This window comes from Dromiciops gliroides, chromosome 3, assembly GCF_019393635.1.
Source record: "Dromiciops gliroides isolate mDroGli1 chromosome 3, mDroGli1.pri, whole genome shotgun sequence".
In the NCBI taxonomy this organism is placed as follows: Eukaryota; Metazoa; Chordata; class Mammalia; order Microbiotheria; family Microbiotheriidae; genus Dromiciops; species Dromiciops gliroides.
Window position 1 is genome coordinate 303,020,944 of NC_057863.1, and position 22,490 is coordinate 303,043,433.

General features: G+C 38.8%; 1 protein-coding gene across 7 annotated transcripts in view; it reads left to right on the plus strand.

Moving 5' to 3' along the window:
• The window catches only part of SH3KBP1 (SH3 domain containing kinase binding protein 1), a 463,133-nt gene that overhangs the window by 234,430 nt on the left and 206,213 nt on the right, over window positions 1-22,490 (plus strand). For 5 of the 7 annotated variants that reach the window (XM_043996852.1, XM_043996854.1, XM_043996850.1 and 2 more), the window contains 2 exons: window positions 7,697-7,771; window positions 12,015-12,223. In XM_043996852.1, the coding sequence (XP_043852787.1) occupies window positions 7,697-7,771; window positions 12,015-12,223 (284 nt within the window). The remainder of the gene's footprint in view (window positions 1-7,696; window positions 7,772-12,014; window positions 12,224-22,490) is intronic. The other 2 variants (XM_043996855.1, XM_043996856.1) reach the window with 1 other exon arrangement.

Sequence of the window (22,490 nt, forward strand, 5' to 3'; positions counted from 1 at the left end):
AGATAAGAAGATCAGTCCTGTCTGCGTGCCCTGATTCCCTTTCTTCTAGGACAAGGGAGGGACTGCCATTCTTGAGATACCTAGTTGCGGCTGTTGTGATAGGCCCTTGCTCTCTCTAGGTAGACTGATTCACCATGACTGGATAATACAGTGTTCTAAAAAGGGACAGCATTTTCCAGTGATCCTCATGGAATCCTGATAAGGCTTTGGTAACCCTCCTCACCCTTCTATTTAGAGGGTTAAGAGGAAGCAGAAGAAATGCATTTAAAAAATCACCCTGGGGTACTACTGTTGCCTGTTAAATTGAAATTCCATCTTTCAGTGCCCTGACAGGTATCTGTTTTTCAATAACACTGAGGGCTTTTAGTATAGGACGATGTTGAAATATATGTAAATGAGTGTGATGATGGGCAGAAGTTAAATATAGTTGTTAGTGCTTATTTGAGTGGAAATCTTTGCTTTTAGCCTATTCTCCCCTTGCCTTGTATGTATGGATTTGCTGCTTTGGCTGTGTTTTCTTTTTGCCCTGAAGATCGAAGGGGACAAATGTGACTAATGCATCAGAGTGCCTTGAGCTTTTCTCAATGGAATGGGCTAAAATGTTGTCAGTTAAGGTCGTTGTCCTAGGCCAGTCCATTTCCTATTGCTTAATTTAACAGTTAATTTTCACAGGGGCTTAAATAATTTAGTCCCTTTTGGGGGCACGTAAATCTTTTAATGTTTGACTCTGATATGGTGCCACAGTATAGGGTTTTCTAATTGGTGTGATAGTTTAAAGAAATAAGTAAAATCTCCGTATAATTACAGTTAAAATATGAAAGGACCATATGTAGACCATACTGATGAGAACAGTCATAGAATTTCAGAGTTGGAAGACACCATATACATTATCTTCTAGAACTTTCATTTTATAGAGATAGAGAAAACTAAGAAGCAGAGAGATCAAATGACTTAACCCAAATCACACAACTGTGACAGCTCTTCTGATTCCCCATCCAGGTGTTTGTTTTTTTTTCCACTGGACTATGTTGCTTCTCAAACATAGTGTCCTTTAAGTAAATTCTGACATTTCCTGAAGCCGAAATAAAAATCTCAGTGGAAATGAAACCTTACTGAAGTTGGTAGGAAATATTTAGCCAGATATTACCTAAACAAACAAACAAAAATCTTTTTATTATAATAGGACTTTGCCACACATAAATTTACTCATTCCATTTATAGGTGAAGCATTGGGGTACAGTAGAAAAAGCAGCTGTGGAGTTGGATCATCAGGGTGTGAACTTATCCTATCTCTGATATTCCTCAATTCATTAAATCTCCCTGAGTCTCAGTTTCTTTATCTGTAAAACAAGAGGGTTGGGGGCAGCTAGGTGGCACAGTGGATAGAGCACTGGCCCTGGATTCAGGAGGACCTGAGTTCAAATCCGGCCTCAGACACTTAACCCCAATTGCCCTGCCAAAAAACAAAACCAAAACAAAACCAAAACAAAACAAAACCAAGAGGGTTGGACTGGATGGTCTCTAGAGTCTCTTCTTGTCTTCGATCTAGGATCGTATGAATTTTGAAATCTGTGATTATCTGCCCAAAGACATTTTTTGATCCACAAAAAAATTTTACCTCAAGCATTCTCATGCCAGCTCTTATTCTTCTTGCCAAAATCAGTGTGAGACTATGAATTAGAGTATTGAATAGAAGAACTAATGTTACAAATCATCATTTTCATATTTAATTCAATGTAATGCTTTAATTTAAAATTTGATTGTATTAAGTTCTCTCCTGGAACATGATTTCTTTTAGACCTTGTAAGATTTTGAGGGACCCTTAGGTCCAGAGGTCTGTCACTGTGATTGATTTAAGTCATTTCTGCACAAAATGATGGTACTTTGGAATTGCCAGATTTATAAACTGCAGAGATCAATATCTCAAGAATGGATGCAATTGCTGCTTGTTGGCCTGAGGAAACTTGTGACTTCTTAAGAGAGTGACCCCCTGGGATAATGAGGTCTTTGGGGGTTCACCCCCAGGCAGTAATAACCATAGTCACTTATTTGCTTAGGGCCCATAGCTTTTCAAAGCAAAGTCAATTTTTAAAAAATCTGTGCCATTAATGTGAGAGAGATTCAGGATTCTCCATATTGATTTCCAAGGGCCTCCTTATTTTTTTCCTGGGAGACACCTGGTGATTCAAATAATTTCAACAAATAACTTATTTCCTGTGCCAGGTGCTGTGGAGGATAGAAAAGAAATTAAGTGACATCATAATTTCTGATCTAAAGGAGCTTATGTAAGAGGATCTAAGATTTCTGCTTCCCTCCTTTGAGTTTTTGATTCAGGTGGCTTCTTGAAATATATATCAGGTGACATTTATGGAGAATCTATTCATAGTTGTAGTCAATTCGACAATTTAATGCAGCAAGTACTTTTTAGGTGCTTGCTATGTTTAAGACACTGTGCAGGGCTAAAAGATTACAGACAAAATAAAGAACCTTTCCTGGCCTTATATTCTACAGGGTGATTGATAGGGCTAACAAATAATAGTCTTGGGGCAGCTAGGTGGCACAGTGGATAAATCACCAGTCCTAGATTCAGGAGGACCTAAGTTCAAATGTGGCCTCAGACACTTGACACTTATTAGCTGTGTGACCCTGGGCAAGTCACTTAACCGTCATTGCCCAGCAAACAAACAAACAGACAGACACCAAGTAATAGTCTTATCTTGCTTCTGTCTAAAGTTCTCCTGAATGGTGTTTTGCAAGGGGTAACTGCATTAACAAAGGCCCAAGGCCTGTGTCTTTGGTCGGTTTGTTTTACTTCATCTGAAGCAATGATATACAGAGAAGTCAAGTAGACCTCTAGGCTATGGGATTCCTTTGCCAGGATTATTGAGAGATAAGGTTCAGAGGCTGGAAAAACAAGTGTGGCCAGCTTTTGTGATTTGGGGATCCTTGTCAGGGAAAAATTAAGAAGCAAAATGTGGAAATGATTGTAGTAATATTTAGGAAATTTACATTATCTAGTTTTTGAGGACAGAGATATCAAGAAACAATGGCTTTGCATGCAAAGAAACAGTGTTTTTATCTGTGAGTGGCAGGTACAAATTGAGCTTGCTTTGTTACCTTTTTCTTGGCCCTGATTTAATTTCACACTTGTAGTAGGGTTTGGAACATCAGTGAAATAACTTAGATTCTTGTTCAGAGTGACTCAGTCTGTTGAGGAAATAGCTCTTCCCAGTCTTGATAAATGGTATTTAGGTCTAAAGAATCTGGATATCCCTTTCCACTGATGGTGAAGAATTTTATACCCTTATCATGGAGTTGTTGTCAACTCTTTGCAGCATATGCCACACTTTAAATTTCAACTTACCCTTTCTTTTATATTTTCAAAGTGATTCAAATCACCAGCCTTGTTTAATTAAATAAGTTTTCAAAGGGATTTGTTTGAAACAGGTCATCATATAAATTTGTTAGCAGGGGAAAAGTAAATTGATCCCTGAGGTCTAATGTTTAAAAAAAAAACAACAAACAATATAACAAATGGGTTGTTTTAATGACTAAGGCAGCAGAAAGAATGCTTGAGTGTATGGCTGGAGTTCTAAATCAGATCCTGCTACTTTCCTGTGTGACCCTGGGCAAGTCACTTAATCTTTCTAGACCTTGCTTTCCTCATCTGTAAACAAGGGGATTAGACCATCTCTGATGTCCTTTGTAACTATAGATTTATAATTTAATGATTTGGGGTTTTTGCTTGTTTTGGCTGAGACCTATGAGTCTATTGGGATGTTAGGTATCAGTGTTGAGGAAAAACTCTCTACCAGTTCAGATCAGAACTGATCAGTTTATGGTTTCATAGGGTGTAGCTTGAGCCAAGAGACATAACTCATATGTTGAATCAAATTTACTCTCTCTTAGAAGAATTGATCTTATGGGCAGACACTGATCCACAACAATCTCCATCCCTACAAGCCTCTCTCCACCTCAGAGGTCATTGAGTCTGTTCTTTCCCCCTTTACCCCTTTTTACAGACAAGGAAACCGAGGCCCAGGGAGGAGCAATAATGTGCTCAAAATCACACCTCTAGTAATTTATATTTGTACCCGGTTCCTCTGATTATAAAGCCATTCATGAATAGATCTTGAGTATACATCTTCTGACTCCCAAGACAAGCTAGCTCTCTATACATTACAAAGAATGCCCTTACTGCCTCACTATTGTGTTGCTCATAGAATATTTTTAGAGCTAGTAAGAACCTCTGAGAGTCCAGCTCTTTTAATTTACAGGTGAAGGGGCTGCTAGGTGGCGCAGTGGATAAAGCACCAGCCCTGGATTCAGGAGTACTTGAGTTCAAATCTGGCCTCAGACACTTAACACTTACTAGCTGTGTGACCCAGGGCAAGTCACTTAACCCTCATTGCCCTGGAAAAAAATAGATAATATTAATTTACAGGTGAAGAAATTGAGATCCTGAAAAGTATAAATGACTTGATAATTAGTGTCAAGCCTGGGACTAGAACAGTTTGTGTCCTAATTCCTAGTTCAGTACTACTTTCACCCAAGTGCTGACCACTTAAATCACTTTGCGAAGCTTATATTGGTCAGTCAAACCTTATCTAATAAGAAAAATTTAAATAAATAGCAACTTCTAATTGTATTTGTCCTCACTGGCACTTACATGCCCCTGTCTTTGTATCTGATAACTCTTTAGAACTGCTCAAAATCAAGCACACGCTAGACTGGAAAGAATGATGCCAATCAAAGAATGTAAGAACTATGAAATTTCCTGCATGTACAATAGGTTTTATTTGGAGAAGGCAAACAAGTAACTATGACGAAGCTAGTGATGCAGCCCTGCTTTTTACTGTGTTACATTCTGTTCCTGTTTGTTCCCACACTTTTGGGGTGTTATAAATTATCGCGCATTTTACCAGTGTAAGTATTAATAACTGTGTGATTTCAATTTTAAATAAGGTTCCTAAGGATTTTGTTTATCTTCGACCCTGCTTAATTGTTATCAGGCCTTGGGTCTGTGATTTGTGGAGCTGAGACTATGTTGAAGAGAGGACATTTAAAAATTATGAAAGATATTAATACCACAAAGCATGTGCAGGTGAAACAAAATGATCAATCTTTTGTTTTATGAGTGGGAAGAAACTTAATTGGCTAATGAATGAGACTGTTATCCTTGATCTCAGCCTTCCAGCAGAAATTAAAACTGAGTTTTTAAAACCCCTAATCATCCTTGAAGTGCTTTAGATGATTGTTTGATATCATGTGTTGCAATATGTGTATAAATGCATGACTAGAGACCATCATATTTTTAGGAAAGAACAATTAGCAAATCCATTAACTAGAACCTTATCCATAGTTTTGTCATCAAAACTAATCACCTGTGTTGAGTGAAATATAATTATTTAAATCAATAATTATCTTAAGCAGATGATTGTATTTGAGTTTGCAGTTATTTTGAATTCATAAATTTTATATGTATGTCATTGTTAATCTGATAAATAATTGGCTTTCACAAAAGATTATGGGCACACTCTTTATTTATTAGTTTGCTAATTATTATTCCCTGTTGATTGATCTTCAGCCAGAATAATATATGTAGGCAAACATATATACATATAAACATATATACATGTAATTTATGAATTAATAAAATATGCATATTTGTTTGGCCCAAGTCCAAACTGCCTTTCTGTGGATAGCTAAATAGGCTTTCTAGAAGGTCAAAGCACTCTCAATCTTTGATCCTTTGAGCTACTTAGGATCATTCAAAGTCAATAGGACTCCTAATTATAAATTAAACTAAGCAGAATACATAAACCATTTCCTAGCTGGAAACTAGTTTCTGAAGCTTTTTCTGCTTTTAAAGTCCTCAGAAAAAGGTTATCAATTTCCTGTCCTACCTGGCTCATCCCAGGGATGAAGCAGACACATCAGCTTGGTCAGGACTGCCGGACACCTATGTGTATTTATGGGAGGTGCTGGTGGAAGCACCCCGGGCATGGTACTACGGACCTGATGCTGTATAAATGATAACAGTTCTGGAGGGGCAGGACTGAGAGGTTAATTTTGAACAGGTAGCTTCTAAAATCCCTTCTAAATCTGAGATTCCATGATTCTGTGTCATTGATTTAGAGAAGTCAGCACTGATTTGTCCAAGACAGAGCCTAAAAGGCTCAGGGAAAGATTCCCCAGACACTCATGACTGCATTTTTTACGCAGTGATGAGTCTTAAAGCAGAGCAATAATGGGGTCTAGGAGGTATAGATGAAGTTAGTCAAGGGCCAAAGACATAAGGATACTACTACCCTTTATATTATAAATTGTTCTTCAATAGAAGTTTACCTTTCTACATGTTGTGGGTTTTTTGTTTTTTTGTTTGTTTTTTACAAAGATGTGTGGTGGGCAGCTAGGTGGCGCAGTGGATAAAGCACCGGCCCTGGATTCAGGAGGACCTGAGTTCAAATCCGGGCTCAGACACTTGACACTTACTAGCTGTGTGACCCTGGGCAAGTCGCTTAATCCTCATTGCCCAGCCCAAAAACAACAACAACAACAACAACAACAACAACAACAAAACAAAAACAAAGATGCGTGTTATCTGGCTCGTTATTTTCATTAGATACAATAATGGAACAATTTTTTGATAATTTAATAATAATTTTAATTATTACTTATTACTTAAATGTACTTGTCAGCAAACCATTTTATGAGCACAGGATCTTCCTATAGAGGGCATGTGTGCTAAAATCAGAAAGAATGTGCTCAGCAATCCATAGATGCTTGGGTTTTTGTTTTGTTTTGTTTTGTTTTGAGCTATGTGTACAGTCATATGGTAGTTATAACATCTATCTGTAGTCCCAAAACCTTTGACTTCTTATTCAGGTTAAATTCGGTGTCCTTGTAGTTAGTTAGAAATTGACTTCATACACAGTAAAACCTTAATTTCCCAGAATGCTCAAGGAATGGGATGGTCTGGTTAACTCACCATTAAGCAGAAAACTCCCTTCGGTGGGGGTTGGGGGTTGGGGTGGAAACCTTTAATTTTATTAGTGTATTTTTTCCCTGCCTTTCTAAATAGACTGTACTAAAGACAATGATTCCGATTTTTACAGTATCTTTGGGTCATTGGTATGAATTTTCTGTGTACCAAAACCTAATATGGCAGGCATAAGAGATGGGACTGAGTAGACTCTGGTATCTCTCTCTCCGTATATATATCTAGATCTGAAGCAACCAAGCAAAACCTATGAACTCTATCTTTAATGCGAGTTTCTTTTCTTGTAATCAGTCTTTTTTCCACGCTAAAAGGAGAGGGCAACAAAAGAAAATGAAGAGTTCTGGTTAGTTGGATTCTGATTAACTGAGGTTTTACTGTATTTAGGTTATGGTAAACATTGAAAATGACTTTCTTATTCTTGTGGCTACACATTTGTGTTTGTTATTATTAGCAGAGACAAAGACTAATTTCATTAGGCTTTTTTAGCATAGGGACTTTTGGCTCACTGTATAGTCATGCTTTTTTTTGTATAACAGTTTCCATTTATTTTTCTGTGAAAAGCTCTTACGGTACTGGTCATTGAAGGAAAGTTCAGTTAAAGCCTCTTCCTCTCCCTTCTTTTACCATCATTTGCTCTCCCTTTCCCTTCTATTGTCTTCTCCTCCTCCCTTCTCTTCTCTCATTCACTGTCAGGAAAGACTGCCTTTGAAGGGACAATTCTGTACAGAGTGGCACCGGGAAAGATTGACAGCTACAGACGCTATAACAGTGAGTGAACTGAAACTGTCGAGAGACAGTTTTAAAGATAAGCTCCTGGTACTTGTGATTTTGATTTAGCTGCGCTCTCCTTACACGCTGATGCTTATGTGGAATGTGCCTGCCTGGCCTTCGCATCCCACACCCTGCTCTTCCTTTTTTGGCTGAAGTTATATCTCCATCTCCTTGGTGTGCAGAGAAGTAATGTTCTTCTCCCCATCAGCTTTCCTCTTCTATCTGCTCTCTTCCCCTTATGGTATATGTAAACGTGCGCATGAACAGCATTTGTAGAGAAGGAAATAGAAGCCCATATACCAAGGGGCCACCTACCATCGTCCCAGAGTCTGTCTGTCTCTGGTGGGCTATCTCAGGTACTGGAGCAGAAATAAATATTGATTCTGTACTTGCGTTGTTGGCACATGCCTGCTAAAAGCACTTTTTGTTGACTTATCATTATTCTAATCCAAGTATTGTTCTGCATGTCCAAAGTGGCAGAGTCCACTTGTACCCTCAGATAGGTCTCTCTGACACAAGACGTTTTCAGAGTCACATCTGTAGGATTCTTGAATATAGGAAAACCCCATAGTGCTAAAGCATAGTTACACAGTTGATTTTATTTCATAAAACGAGATAATAGTCTCTTAATCTTTCCACCATCCCCCCCTAGAGAATCATTCCCCTGAAAATGCTGGATCCCTCTTTGACCCTTCCCCATAATGACCCTCCTCACAGGTCTCCTGAAGTAATCAGAGAGCTTTCTTCTCATTGTTATTACCATGGCCCCTTCTGGGGCAGGGATCAGGTAATGATTTTAACTAGATGTGAGAAATTTCTTTTTCTATATCTAGTTACTACCCTTAATCTATTTTCCCAGTTATAGCTTTTGTTCTTGGCCTTTTACACAATTCCCTAAAAGAAAAGGACTAAGGCCTAAAAGAAAGACAGTAGAAATTATTTTAGTGGGGGCACATTATTTCCGGAACAGTTTAAGTACTAATAAACTTTCCATCCTTTCAGTGTCTGGACAGGACTTTAGACTTGAGAAACATTAATTTCTTAATATTTTCAGTTGAGTTAAAAATGAAGTTTTAATAAACTTCTGTGGTACCCTGCCAAATATATCACTAAATGGTGACATTGAGTTTATGGAATGTCTTTTGGCAACCCTATATTGTGGTTCAGAATTTCTTTTTTATATATCTGAATATATATATATATATTATACATATATGAATATATAAAAATATATTTGTATATCTGAATAAAGTGCTGTACCTGAAGTCAAGAAGACCTGAGTTCAAATTCGACTTCAGATTGTTGACTAGCCATGTGATCCAAGGCATTTAAACTCTGTTTGCCTCCTTTTCTTCATCTGTGAAATGCAAATAATAATAGTATCTGCCTCCCAGTGTTGTTATGAGGATCAAATGAGATAATAATTAGCACAGTGCCTGGCATATAGTAAATGCTATATAAACTTTAACTGCTTTTATTATTATTATAATTATTATAAATTTATCATGAAGGTGCCTTATTTGGCTTACTCTGCCATTAATCAACTTATGGCATACATAATGCTTTAGCAGATACAAGTCTAACTTTTCATTTTGTGTGAAGAAAAGTGTGAGGTCTTACCTTGCAATTTTATATACATCAAGGAAATTGCCACGATTCATAGAAATAATAAGCTTTAACCCATTCTGAAATAACATCATTGAAGACTGTTATTGTATTATACCAAACTGGACAAATTTATGACCAGTGTTAATAAATCTGAGAATGGCTTATAAGGTTTTTTTTTAAATTTTTAATCAAAAATTACTTTTTAATGAATACTAGGGAAAAAAAGATATATGCATGATCATTAACATCGACTGACATTCAAAAGGGAGTTAGAAATATTTGACTGATTAGCATGAACAGTTAAAACAAATACAGCATTTAAAAATAGGCAAGGAGATGCATTCCCCACTACAGCCCTAATCCAATGGTTTACAGTGGCAGGGAGTTCCTCAAGGCTGCAGCAGCAGGACGCAAGCCCTGGCAGATCCTACCCAGCTAGAAAGACTTTGAGTAGGACTCTGGCAATAAACTTGTCACCCTACCTGTGTAGAATTGTGTTCAGCGGAAGGTTGGCCAATTGAGTGGTGGGTTTTCTTGTCTACTGATACTCATGAAGACCCTCCACAAAGGAATGGAGGATGCACTCGATTTGATGAAATCATAGGTCCTCATGATGTAATTTATGTATCTCTCTTAATTATAAGTATGGGAATGTAGTGATAAACCCGAAGAGTGGAAAGTCCATGGCAACAGAAGTTCAGTAAACCAGGGGGGAAATTGTATGGACTCATTCTGATCCCATTTTATGAGGAATGAGAGAACCCTTTATCTTCCTTTGAGGCAGGTTCTCCATCTTGTCTGGTAAAAATGAATACCATCACCAACAATATTTTGCTAAGGAGGTGTCCTTTCCCATCCCCCAGCCCCCCACTTGTTGGTGTTTTTTCTTCCCAGATAAAAAAGAATCCAGGGTCATTAATATCAGAGGAAGAATCCCTGCTTTAGAATGGGAATGCATTAAAAGGAAATGACAAAATATTTAGACTCCCAAATTACATCTCCCATTGGGATATTTCTGAAGAGAATACATGAACAAACAAACGAAAGGATACCTATTTTAGGGGATTCTGTCTGTATTTGCAAATTTGTATATGCTATAAAATACATAAGATATATTTGTTGTGCATAAATGCACTTGCCATATCTTTATTCATCTTAATGCCCACTATCACAAATGCTGTTCTTTTATAGCATAAAGACTTACTGTAAATTCCTTACACAAAGTAGATATTTAATAAATGTTTATTGTATTGAATTAAATAGTAGATTTTTCACAATGATTCCCCTTCCCCCAGCTTTCAGTTCAGCTAGTACAAGCCATTTGACCAAAAAATGTCTTGGAGGAGTTTTCTTAAAACTGACAGTTATTTATAGTGCTAATCTCATACATTTTGGTCATTTGCAGTGAACAACTTTTTCCTTCTTCAGAACATCTTTCCTTCAACTTTTCAAATCTCAATAATCTTTTCAAATTTTGCTTTATATAGTCAAATATTTGGTATATCATTCTTGTATATTTGGAGGCCAATCTCTCGTTAGTGTGGATTAAATTTTGAGGGTTTCACCTTATCCTAAGAGGTTATTATCCAGTTGGTATTCATTGACTGCTTGCTGAGTACATAGCCCTTATCTAAATGCCTTTAGGCTTGAAGAGTTTTAAAAGAAGATTATAGAACGTAACAACTTGTGGCTTAAATCGTGCCCTTCTTCTAGTAAAAGTAACAAATATGATTTGATTATCTGGATTTTTAAAAATAACACATTTTAGTTGCTAGTCAGAAATAGACTTCTTCCTGGAGAATTGTAATGAGAAGGGACTTTTTCATTGGAGTGATAAATTCAAAACAAAAATGTTTCAATTGTTGAAATGCACATTCATGTCTCCTCATTGATGCCTTTAGTTTTTTATGACTTTAAACATGAATAGCCAGCCTGTGAAAGATAAGAGAAATGTGAATCATAGTGTCATTATCCTGTGAAATAGGATTCAGCTTTGGGGGTGGGGGAGGAAGTGGATAAATGAGGGGCAAAGATAGTATAATCCTCAAAGGGTAAATCTGGCTTTGGAGAGAAAGAGCTTACTCTCCAGATCTGACAGATATGATGATCTTATTAGAGAAGGTAGTTAAACTATCTTAATGTCAAATCTGGTTTAATCCATTCATAGAGAAACATGTTTGTATGCATTTCTTCCTCGTGAAGCTATCCAAACAGATTTGATTCTTTGGCAGTCATAATTTTGTGTAGTTTCTTTAATTGCCAATTTGTTTAAATAGCTTTTAGCTTTACAGTTTCCCTTTAGGAAACATTGCTTTGGACTCTAATTGCATAATTGAGTCGACATGAGTCATACGGATTGAAGGTACAGTATGTCAGCACTGATCGAGAAGTTGAAATATTGTTTGGTCCAGCCACCTACCAAATGGATTTGGGTTAGAAGTTCTTCTTTCAATTAAAACAAAATCTAGTGCTCCCCAAACTCAATAGGCTCAAATCACAACCCCCCAGTGCAAATCACTCTATGGAGCAAGATGCTGTAATGATCCTCCCCACTGGCTTCCTAGCTGGTTAGCATATTTATAGCTGTCAAGTTCTAAGATTTTCTCTTTGCCCTTCCCCCTTCTGTTGGCAGGTCTGAGGGAAACTACAGGCTCAGAAAGTGATGGTGGTGACTCAAGTAGTACGAAGTCAGAAGGTGCCAATGGGATGGTCTCAGCGGCAGCAGCCATCCAACCCAAGAAGATACGAGGGGTTGGCTTTGGGGATATTTTCAAAGACAAACCTATCAAGCTAAGACCAAGGTCAATAGAAGTAGAAAATGACTTTATCCCTGTGGAAAAGGTAAGTAATACAGATTTTAGCCTTATTTGATTGTATTTTAGGGCTCGCCAGAGATAGACCCTGTTTGAGATTTCTGAACACAGCTTAAAATGCCTGCTCTTTGGGGAGCTGATTCACACCCTCCCCACGGTGCTGTCTACCTTCTTTTCCTCTTTTCTAAGCCAGACTTCCCTGGAGAACCTCAGTGTTTCTGTACTGCTTGGATCTCACCTCACATTGTTTTATTCTTTTCAGTTTATGGTTTTTGGAAGCTTTCTCGGGGCAGCCTTGCCAAGTGAGGACAGTGTTCTGGTTAAACCCCGCTCATGCCTCCTATCCTTTTCTTTTCCATACTTCTCACATCAGGGAATAGTTAAACAGAATCTGCTATCATTTTCTCAATTGTTTTAAAGCTGATTCCCTTTGGGAACATAACAATCTCCCTTTTTTGTGATGTGGACTTCACACTGTGGGGGAGACATGGGGGGTGAGGGCTACAGGAGAGAATTGTTTAGCTCTTACCTAGTAATTTATAAGCTCAATTAGCTAAAAATCTGCTGGAAAGAAAGTCTCCCATGTGTAAACATTATTGATATGGTCTGTGATTTGGCGTAAGGATGCCGGCCTGTTTTATGACATCCATAGTTCTAGACTGGACAAGAAATGGGTATGAGTGAAGTTGCATTTGAGTGCTGTGGTTGCCATGGCAACAGACCTTGGCTAATAAACTCCTCAGTGTTGCTATCTGTGACTTTTACTGTGACACGCCGCTAAATGTTTTACTTTTTGCTATTTGGCTAACATTGTGATATTTTCCAGATAGGAATAAAATAGGTCCACACACAGCATGCCCTCTGGAGTAGTACTTCTTAAATAGTTTTAGATCTTAAATTTATATTTGAGGAGGGGAGGTGGGTGGGAAGGATAGCTGGCAAAATGTCTTATTGTGGGAATTAATCTGAATACTTTTTCCATGTTGGTTAATGGGGGAAAAAAGTTCTGTCATCTTCCACTTGTGTAGTGGAATTTGTATTTGTACTACAAGAATAGTTATCATTTATAACTAGTGCTTTAAAATTTTCAAAGCACTTTACAAACATTATCTGTTTTGATACTCATCACTAACCTGGGAGATGGGTGCTATTATTTGCAATTCACAGATGAGTAAATGCTGGTGAACCTAGCTTATGACTTGCCTAAAATCATATAGCTAGTCTTAAGTATTTGAGATCAGACTGGAACTCAGGTCTTCCTGACTCCAGGCCCATTGCTCTATCTACAATACCAAGCTATTGCCTTTTATGGTATTATGCATTAGAATCAAAATCTTAGAGTAACACCCTTTGGTAAGATATTTATTTGATTTACATGTCAGCTTTTCAGATGAATAAGAGAAAAATCTGAATTTCAGACTAAGTTCAGTCACTAGAATGAAAAATCTTTGGGTTAGGGTATCTCAGACTGATATATTGCTTCCTTTAGTAAACTGTGTAAATGGTTATTTATCTGTAAAAGATTTGGGGGTTTGAATGGACCAAGGGTTCAACATGGTATGAAAACCAAAAGAAACTAATATGAGCTTAAAGGGATGCTTTAAGAGAATAATGCTTTGTAGTATGTTAAAGGTGTTATGTATACAGTATCTTTATCAATAGGGACCGATCCAAACGGGTTCCATTCTAGGCTTCCTACTTTAGTACATTGCTGAACTGGAGAGTCCTGAGGAGGGGGACCAGGTTGGAAAGGACTCTGGATGCCCATTTGAGGATCAGTAGAAGGACTTGGACATGTGTGACCTAAAAAAAGAGAAAAATGTGGGAGGGGTGGGGTGGGGTGGGGTAAGAGAGCTGTCTTTGAGTATCTGATAAAGCTGTTCTTAACCTCAGAAGTCAACATTTGGAGCAACAGAAGTTCTGCAGAGAAAAATTTGGGGTCCTTTGGGATAAGGGAGAACCTCCTTAAAAATAAGAGTTATCAAGGCAGCTAGGTGGCACAGTGGATAAAGCACCGGCTCTGGAGTCAGGAGGATATGAGTTAAAATCCAGCTTCAGACACTTGGCACTTACTAGCTGTGTGACCCTGGGCAAGTCACTTAACCCTCAATGCCCTGCAAAAAAAAAAAAAAAAAGAGCTATCTAAAAGTGGAGATGGTTCCTTTAGGAGGTAGTGAGTCTCCTTCCTCACAAGAAGTCTTTAAAGAAGACTGGCTGACCATGTCAGGCATGCATGCTGCAGATGTGGTTCTTATTCCAGGTCAGGCTGATCTACATGGCCTCTGAAGTCACTTTTCACTAAGAGACTCTGAGCATGATGTTTTTACCACCTCTGTCCTGTCAAGTTTCTAAGCTCCTTTTGTTTCAGCTTATGTGTGCCTAAAATTCCACACAAGCTACAGTAAAATTCAGGCTCTCCAGTTGTATAATATTTATAAAAAGAGATTGCAGCCAGCCTGGGACTGGATCCTAAAGATGCATATCTACATTTATAGCTATATATTTATTTTAAGTGACTAAAGATAACTGATAATACAGTCAGAAAATGTTTAATTACTTTAATTTCTCTCTAGAGCCTATGAGCACATTTTTCTTTGTTCAAGATGATAATATTGCCCCTTGACCCTACCTAATTCTTTATTTTTAGAATCAGATCTGTGATATCAGGTCTGATTTCTTGATGAAGAAAGACCTATACCATTGTGGATTGGCACCTGTTTGATACCTTGTAGTTTTACAGAGTTGCTTCAGTCACTGAGGGACAATTTATGTGTCAGGGATGGGACTTGAACCTTGGCTTTCTGGAATCTAGGCTAGCATTCAGGTTTTTTGGGGTTTTTTTTTTTTGCGGGGCAATGGGGGTTAAGTGACTTGCCCAGGGTCACACAGCTAGTAAGTGTCAAGTGTCTGAGGCTGGATTTGAACTCAGGTACTCCTGAATCCAGGGTCGGTGCTTTATCCACTGCGCCACCTAGCCGCCCCCTAGCATTCAGTTTACTAAAACATAGTGCCTCTCACCTTTCTTATAGTGGTTCACCTCTATTGTGGAATTCTATCTTAAAAGCACAATAAAATTTTCAAAATCATACCTCTATTAAGTACTCTAAGAGAGAAATCGATCAAATCATTGATCCAGAGTAAGAGACCTTAATAAATAAGAGACCTTAGAGTTTATCTAGTCTAACTCTCCTGTTTTACAGATAAGGAAACTGAGGTCCATTTATTTTGATTTCTACCTTTTTTTTTGTATTTCCAGTGTTTAGCATAAGGCCTGGCATATTGTAGATGTTTAATAACTGTTTGTTGACTTGATGACTTGATGAAAGAGATTAAGTGACTTGCTCAAGGTCACACAGGCAGTCACTATTTAAAACTCAGGTCTGGTGATTATAAGATGAATGCTCATTCCACTGCTTTTGTAGAATATTCAGACTGATGCAGTCACAGACTTTTAAAAAGTACAAAGTATCAAGGAACATGTTGAACAGAAAGGTTGCTTCTACCCTAATATTGTAGGCTAAACCTGGCTTAGCAATTCCCCCAACCTGTCTCTCTTCATGAAGCCTATAGGAAAGTTTTAATTTTCCTTTATGCCTTCTTGGCTGGCAAAAAGTTTTAGAGACTAAGAGATGTTTTGAAATGACCCATATCTCATTCACTTTGATTATTTATGCCATGAGTAGTGGAGTAGATTTTTAGAGCCAACATTTTAATTTAAATTTTTTTTTTTTTTTTTTTGCTGTTGAGTCATTCCAGTTGTGTCTGATTCTTCATGACCCTGTTTAGGATTTTCTTGGCAAAGATATTGCCATTTCTCGCTCCAGCTCATTTTACAGATGAGAAAACTGAGGCAAACAGAGTTAAATGACCTGTTTAGGGTCACACAACTAGTAAGTGTCTGAGGTCAGATTTGAACTCAGTTCTTCCTGACTCCAGGCCTGGTATTCTATCCACTGTGCCATCTAGCTGCTTCTAGATGATGACATAAAACTTGATATTAATTGATATTGTTTTCATTAATTTTTTTTGCCTTTTCCTCACCACATTTGTGAAGGTTTTGGGGGATTTTTTATGTCAGATTCTGTCTGAAGCAGGAGACATTGCCTTTGAATATTACACTCATTGTTTTTGTTTTGTAGAAGAACAAAATGAATCATAGTTTGACAGCATTTGTTATGTTAGTCATAAATGTGTCACCTGTGGAGGGTGAAATAGAGTGTTGGCTTCTTTGTAATACTGGTTTGATAACTTGCTATGAAAAATTTAACCCAGATAATCACTCAAAGCTGCAAATATCTTTTCCTATCGAGATTTTGGGCAATGCACATCCACATTTCTGAGCCCGTAGATAATTTTGTTCAGTGATTTGCTTATGTGTTTTATTGTACAAGTTTTTGCAGGTCTTAACTTCAAGGACTAACAGTCCAGATAAGATGAATGTGTTACTTAATGTTAAATGTATTATTAAAACTAATTAACATTGAGGAAATGACATAGCTCACCCCTTCCTGTCTAAACAACAAAAACCAATCATTAGCATGAGTGTGGGTTTCTGTTATTTTTATATTCTGTTATGTTTTATGTTTAAATTTTAATATGTTTTGTTTGTTTTAAATTTAGTCCAGGGGCAGCTAGGTGGCGCAGTAGATAGAGCACCGGCCCTGGATTCAGGAGAACCTGAGTTCAAATTTGGCCTCAGACACTTAACACTTACTAGCTGTGTGACCCTGGGCAAGTCACTCAACCCCAATTGCCTCACCAAAAAAAAAAAAATTAAATTAAATTTAGTCCAGAATTCTGATATCATTGGTGTAGGGAACTCCCTAAAACTTTCCACCAGCCAAGAAGACATCAAGGAAAGCTAAATTTTTTCCTATAGGTTTCAGCAAAAGAGACAAATTGGAGGAGTTGCTAAGCAAGGTTCAGCCTGCCAGAGGACTGGGATACCCATAGCAGAAACCTTTCTGATCACTATGTTCCTTGATACTTCAGACTTTAAAAGGTCTGTGATTTCATCAGTCTAAATATTCTACAGAGCAGTGGAACTAGTGTAAGGAAATTCTCTCTCTTTTTTTTCTTTGAAGCAATAAACATTTTTATTTATAGTTTGGGGTTCCAATTTTTACCTCTTTCCATCCCTCCCTCTCCCTCCCTGAGGTGACAAGAAATCAGATATGGGTGATACGTGTATCATTATGTAAAATATTACCATATCAGTCATTTTATATAAGAAAACTTAAATAAAAGAAAAAATGAAAGAAAGTAAAAAACAGCATGCTTCAGTCTGTGTTCCATCAATATCAGTTCTTTCTTTGGAGGTGGATAGTATGTTTCATCGATAGTCCTTTGGGATTGTCTTGGATCATTGTATTGTTGAGAATAGTCAAATCTTTCTTTCATCAAATACTATTGCTGTCTCTGTGCACAATGTTTTCCTGGTTCTGCTCACTTCACTATGCATAAGTTCATACAAGTCTTTCCAGGCCTTTCTGAAATCATCCTACTTGTCATTTCTTATAGCACAATAATATTCCATCACCATCATATATCACAGCTTGTTTAGCCATTCCCTAATTGATGGGCATTCCTTTGATTTCCAATTCTTAGCCATCACAAAAAGAGCTGCTAGAAATATTTTTGTACAAACAGATCTTTTTCTCTTTTGGGGGATGTCTTTGGGATATAAACCTAGCAGTGGTATTGTTGGATCAAAGGGTATGCACAGTTTTATAGTCCTTTGGACGTGGTTCTAAAAAATACTCTCAAGAATGGTTGGATCTTTTCACAACTCCACCAACAGTGGATTAGTGTCCCACCTTTCTCACATCCACTCCAACATCCAGAAATTCCCTCTTTCAATGCTTATCTGGAATTATTCTGCAGCTTACAGTCTTCTTATGCAAGCCACAGACAACATGCATTTATTAAGCACCTACTGTGCACCAGGCATTTAATGCTGGGGATGCAAATATAACCAAAGAAGAAAGACAGTTCTTGCTCTCAAAGAACTTCCATTCTGATGCAGGGAAGGAAGACAACGCAGAAAGAGGAGATGAAAAGAAGAGGGTGGGAGGTGAGCTGGGGAAGGAAGGTAATAGAACAGGGGCTTGATGATGACATAGTCCAGGAGAGTCAGAAACAGCAGGAGAGAGAAAGAAGCTTGGCTAGCCTGGGCCTGTTCCCAGAGTGGTGGCCCCTCGGAAGGAGGCTACCAGTGGGAGGAGGAGGGCTGGCATGACTAAGGGATATTCCAGGCTCAGACTTCCCCAGATGAAGGGGAAAATTCTAGGGTGTGAAGGCAGCTGAGTCATGGTGGTGAAGCCTAGCAGATTGCAAAACTCAAAACTTTTGTTGTCCTGACTCTTATATGTATTATGAGATGTGATGTTTAAAATCTAATGTGTGGTCGCCTTTCTTCTGCCCCCAGTGTGGAGGGAAAATTAGCTAGGGTTTACTTATATTTTACAGAGATCAAAAATTCTGTTTGCATTTTCATTCATGACTTTATGGGAAGGATACTCGTCCCCTTCTGGATGAACCTAAGTTATAGTTTGGGGGTGGGGTGCTAGGAAAAGACCACTGTCCCATTAGAAGCTTCTGTACCCGTGGAATAGGTGTGACTTTTTCATCCTCATTAATTTGAGGTTTTTTTTTTCCCCTGGTAAGGCAATTGGGGTTAAGTGACTTGCCCAGGGTCACACAGCTAGTAAGTGTTAAGTGTCTGAGGCCAGATTTGAACTCAAGTACTCCTGAATCCAGGGCTGGTACTTTATCCACTGTGCCACCTAGCTGCCCCAATCCTCATTAATTTGTCTTGAAGTACCAATAGAACGACAAATTCACTTAATGATAATGAACATCTATGATGGTGCTTGACATGGATGTCTAGTGTCAAACTCTTTGAATGCAGAACCCACCAGTGAGAGTTTGGGCCAGATTCCTATACTATGTGTGCTAGAAGCCAAAAGTGATGGAGAGAAGGTGTTCTGTTCTTGCATTGTGTATGTGCCCAAGGAGGCAAGCCCTTGTCATTCTTCTTGTTATGAATGTAAAATACCTGCAGTGTGATTATGCTTCTCTTTCTTCAGTGCTAATTTGAAAATTATGGTTACGGACATGTCTACTATGGGAATTTTGTTTCACTCGACTGTATGAGTTTGTTGTGCTGGGTGTTTTTTCTTGATTTCTCATTGGTTTGGAGAGGGGGAGGTGGGAGGGAGAGATTTCAGAATAAAATGAAAATGATGTTTAGCTTTCATGAAATGAAAAGCTTCAGTAGTATGTCTATGCAAATCTATTTATATGTCTTTGGATTCCATCAACCATATGGTTAAATCACTGGAGCAGAAGCTTAACTCAGATGAAGGCCAGAATGTGTGATGTGCATGAGACTATTAAGATAAGATGTAGAAACTTAGAGGGGATGGGCTCTAATGGGTGTGGCATAACTTGAAAGGGGGCAGGCTTAGTCAGAGCCATAATCAGTGTATGTGGGGACAACCTTGACTCTGTTTCCCAGGGAAAGGGAATTACCCAATAGCAAGGAAATTACCCACTATGTAACTCTAAAGATCAACAGATCAGGCATTGTTTCCTCTATTTGTTCCATGCCTGTTCTATTGACCTTTAGAACCTTAGAGTCTAAGGAAAAAAGGAGAGTCCAGCCTGGTGGTGGCCTAGGGGATGTGGAGCAACGGTGGGGCAAGCCTCGTAACAAGGCAGGAGAAAGAGGCCACTGAACTGTGCTCTTCAGACGAAGCCTGAGCTTAGCAAGATCCCAGCTCTGAACCAGTACCTGTAATCAAGAGTGGTGACAGGTTGGGGTGAGAGGCAAAGCTAGGGAAGGAAGACAATATGGGGACTTGCCTTTGTCTCCCCTAGCCTGGGACCATTTCTTTGCCTTTTCAGGGATATCATACTCTCCTGAGTCCCTGGGGTTAGGCAGAAGGACTAGTTTGAAAATATGAAGTCCAGAAGATTAGAAACACCTGAGTTTAAAAAGATCAGTCATCTCAAGGGAACTGCTTCCTAAATTCACATGGAACCTCCTCCCCCCAAAAGCTTTTTTTTTTTTTGGTGAGGCAATTGGGGTTAAGTGACTTGCCAGGGTCACACAGCTAGTAAGTGTCAAGTGTCAGAGGCTGGATTTGAACTCAGGTCCTCCTGACTCCAGGGAGCAGTGCTCTAGCCACTGTGCCACCTAGCTGCCCCTACCAAAAACTTTTTGATACATAAATTCATAACTGGTTTTCACAAAGGCATTTCATTGTAGTTGGCATGGGAAATGAAGAGGGAGGCAGAAGCATGTTGGATATGGATTCAGAAGGACCTTCCCTCTACCACTGAATGTCACTGTAACCTTGGGCAAGTCCCTTGTCTTCCTTAGGATTTTGTTTCTCCATGTTATGGATGGAGCCCCACTGTTAGGGGAAAAGGGTGAGCATTTCAGGGGTCCCAGAAGTGCTTGCTTAAGACTAGAAGTAAATTCCTCAGGCGTTTCATTCCCTTGCTGCTTCGATTTTACCTACTGGGAATGAATGGCTGGTGGGGACATAGTGGTAGTGCTAATGTCAGCATGTACTTGGGAGGATGAAAGAATCCTATCCCTGCTTGCTTAGCTTCTTGTCCTGAGTTCTGGCACCAGGAGTTTCTGATTTGGAATAGTCAGTGCCTCCGTTACCCTCCATGGCTCATTGGTCCCCAACAGAGGCCAAATTTCAAAAGCCTGGCAGAAAGTGATGGCCTTTGATGCTGTTGTTTTCCCTCTTCTCTGATACTTTCTTCTCTCTAGGTTTTCATGACGTCGCTCTCTCCTGGTTTTCTCCTCCTCCTTGTCTCACTGTTTCTCAGTTACCTCTCCTGGATCTTCATCCAGGTCACGCCTGCCAACTTGTGTATCTCTTGGGTCCTCTTCTCTTCTCCCTCTGTACTATTTTGTTTGATGATCTCATTGGCTCCCATGGATTCAGTTCTATGCAGATGGTTCTCAGATCTACTTACCCAACCCTAACTTTTCTCCTGATCTTCAGTCTTCTATCTCCAACTGCCTACTGGGCATCTCAAACTGGATGTCTTGTAGACATCTGAAACTCAACACGTCCAAAACAGAACTCACTATCTCCCCCCCTCCCCCACCCCACTCCCCACCTAATCCCTCACTTAATTCCTCACTTCCTTGTTATTGGTGAGGGTACCATCCTCCTCCTAGTCACCTGAGCTCCTAACCTAGGTGTCTTTCTCAGCCGTGGTTTTTTTTGTTTTTGTTTTTGTTTTTGTTTTTGTTTTTGTTTTTTGCAGGGCAATGGGGGTTAAGTGACTTGCCCAGGGTCACACAGCTAGTAAGTATTAAGTGTCTGAGGCCGGATTTGAACTCAGGTCCTCCTGACTCCAGGGCCGGTGCTCTATCCACTGTGCCACCTAGCTTCCCCCCCCCAATATGTTATTTTTAATCACATGGATTCTTATTAAAAGGATTCAGACCTCTCCTGCTTACTGACTGTTGTGACCTTGAGGAATCAACTTAACCACTTTGGATTTTGTTTCCTCCAAGAATGAGGGTTTTGGACGTATCATTCAAGTCTCTTCTAACTCTAAAACCTATGATCCTGCCCTCAAAGCACAGCTGCAAGGCAGTCATGGATCATTAATGAAGATTCAACCCACAAAAAATTTCTATGAAAAATCTGTTGATCCAATTGCACAGCTTAACAATGGAATATTTACCGAACCTTTCTGAGAAATGAGGGGCAGATTGTCAGAACTCTGTAATTAGTAATGAAGAATGTGCCCTTTAGATAATTCAAATAATTTGAAAACATTTGTTTGTTTTTGATGAAATGGCAGGAAACACATCAAGCACTAACACAATGGACATCAGGGGTTGATTGGATTTTCTTCTCCCTTAAAGTATAACCATTGAATTTTAGTGATAGAAAAGACCTTAAAGATTTAGTGATAGAAAAGACCTGGGGCTCCTAGATTCAAAGTTAAAGCAAATTGGCCAAATGCTGTTTTGTTTGCTAGTTGACATAATCATCTATATTCTCAAGGACGATGAAGCATTTTGCTGAGTGATCAGTATCTTGGGAGAATCTTCCATTTCTTCCTCCCTTCTCTCCTTCCTCCCTCTTTCCTTTCTTCTTTCTTCCTTCCATTCCTTCTTCCCTCCTTCTCTTCCCTCTCTAATTCCCTCTCTTCCTTCCCTCTCTTTTCTCCTCCCTCTCTTCTTCCCCTCCTTCCTTCCCCCTTCTTTCCTTTCTCCCTTCCTTCCCCCTTTAATTTTTTTCCACTTCCAA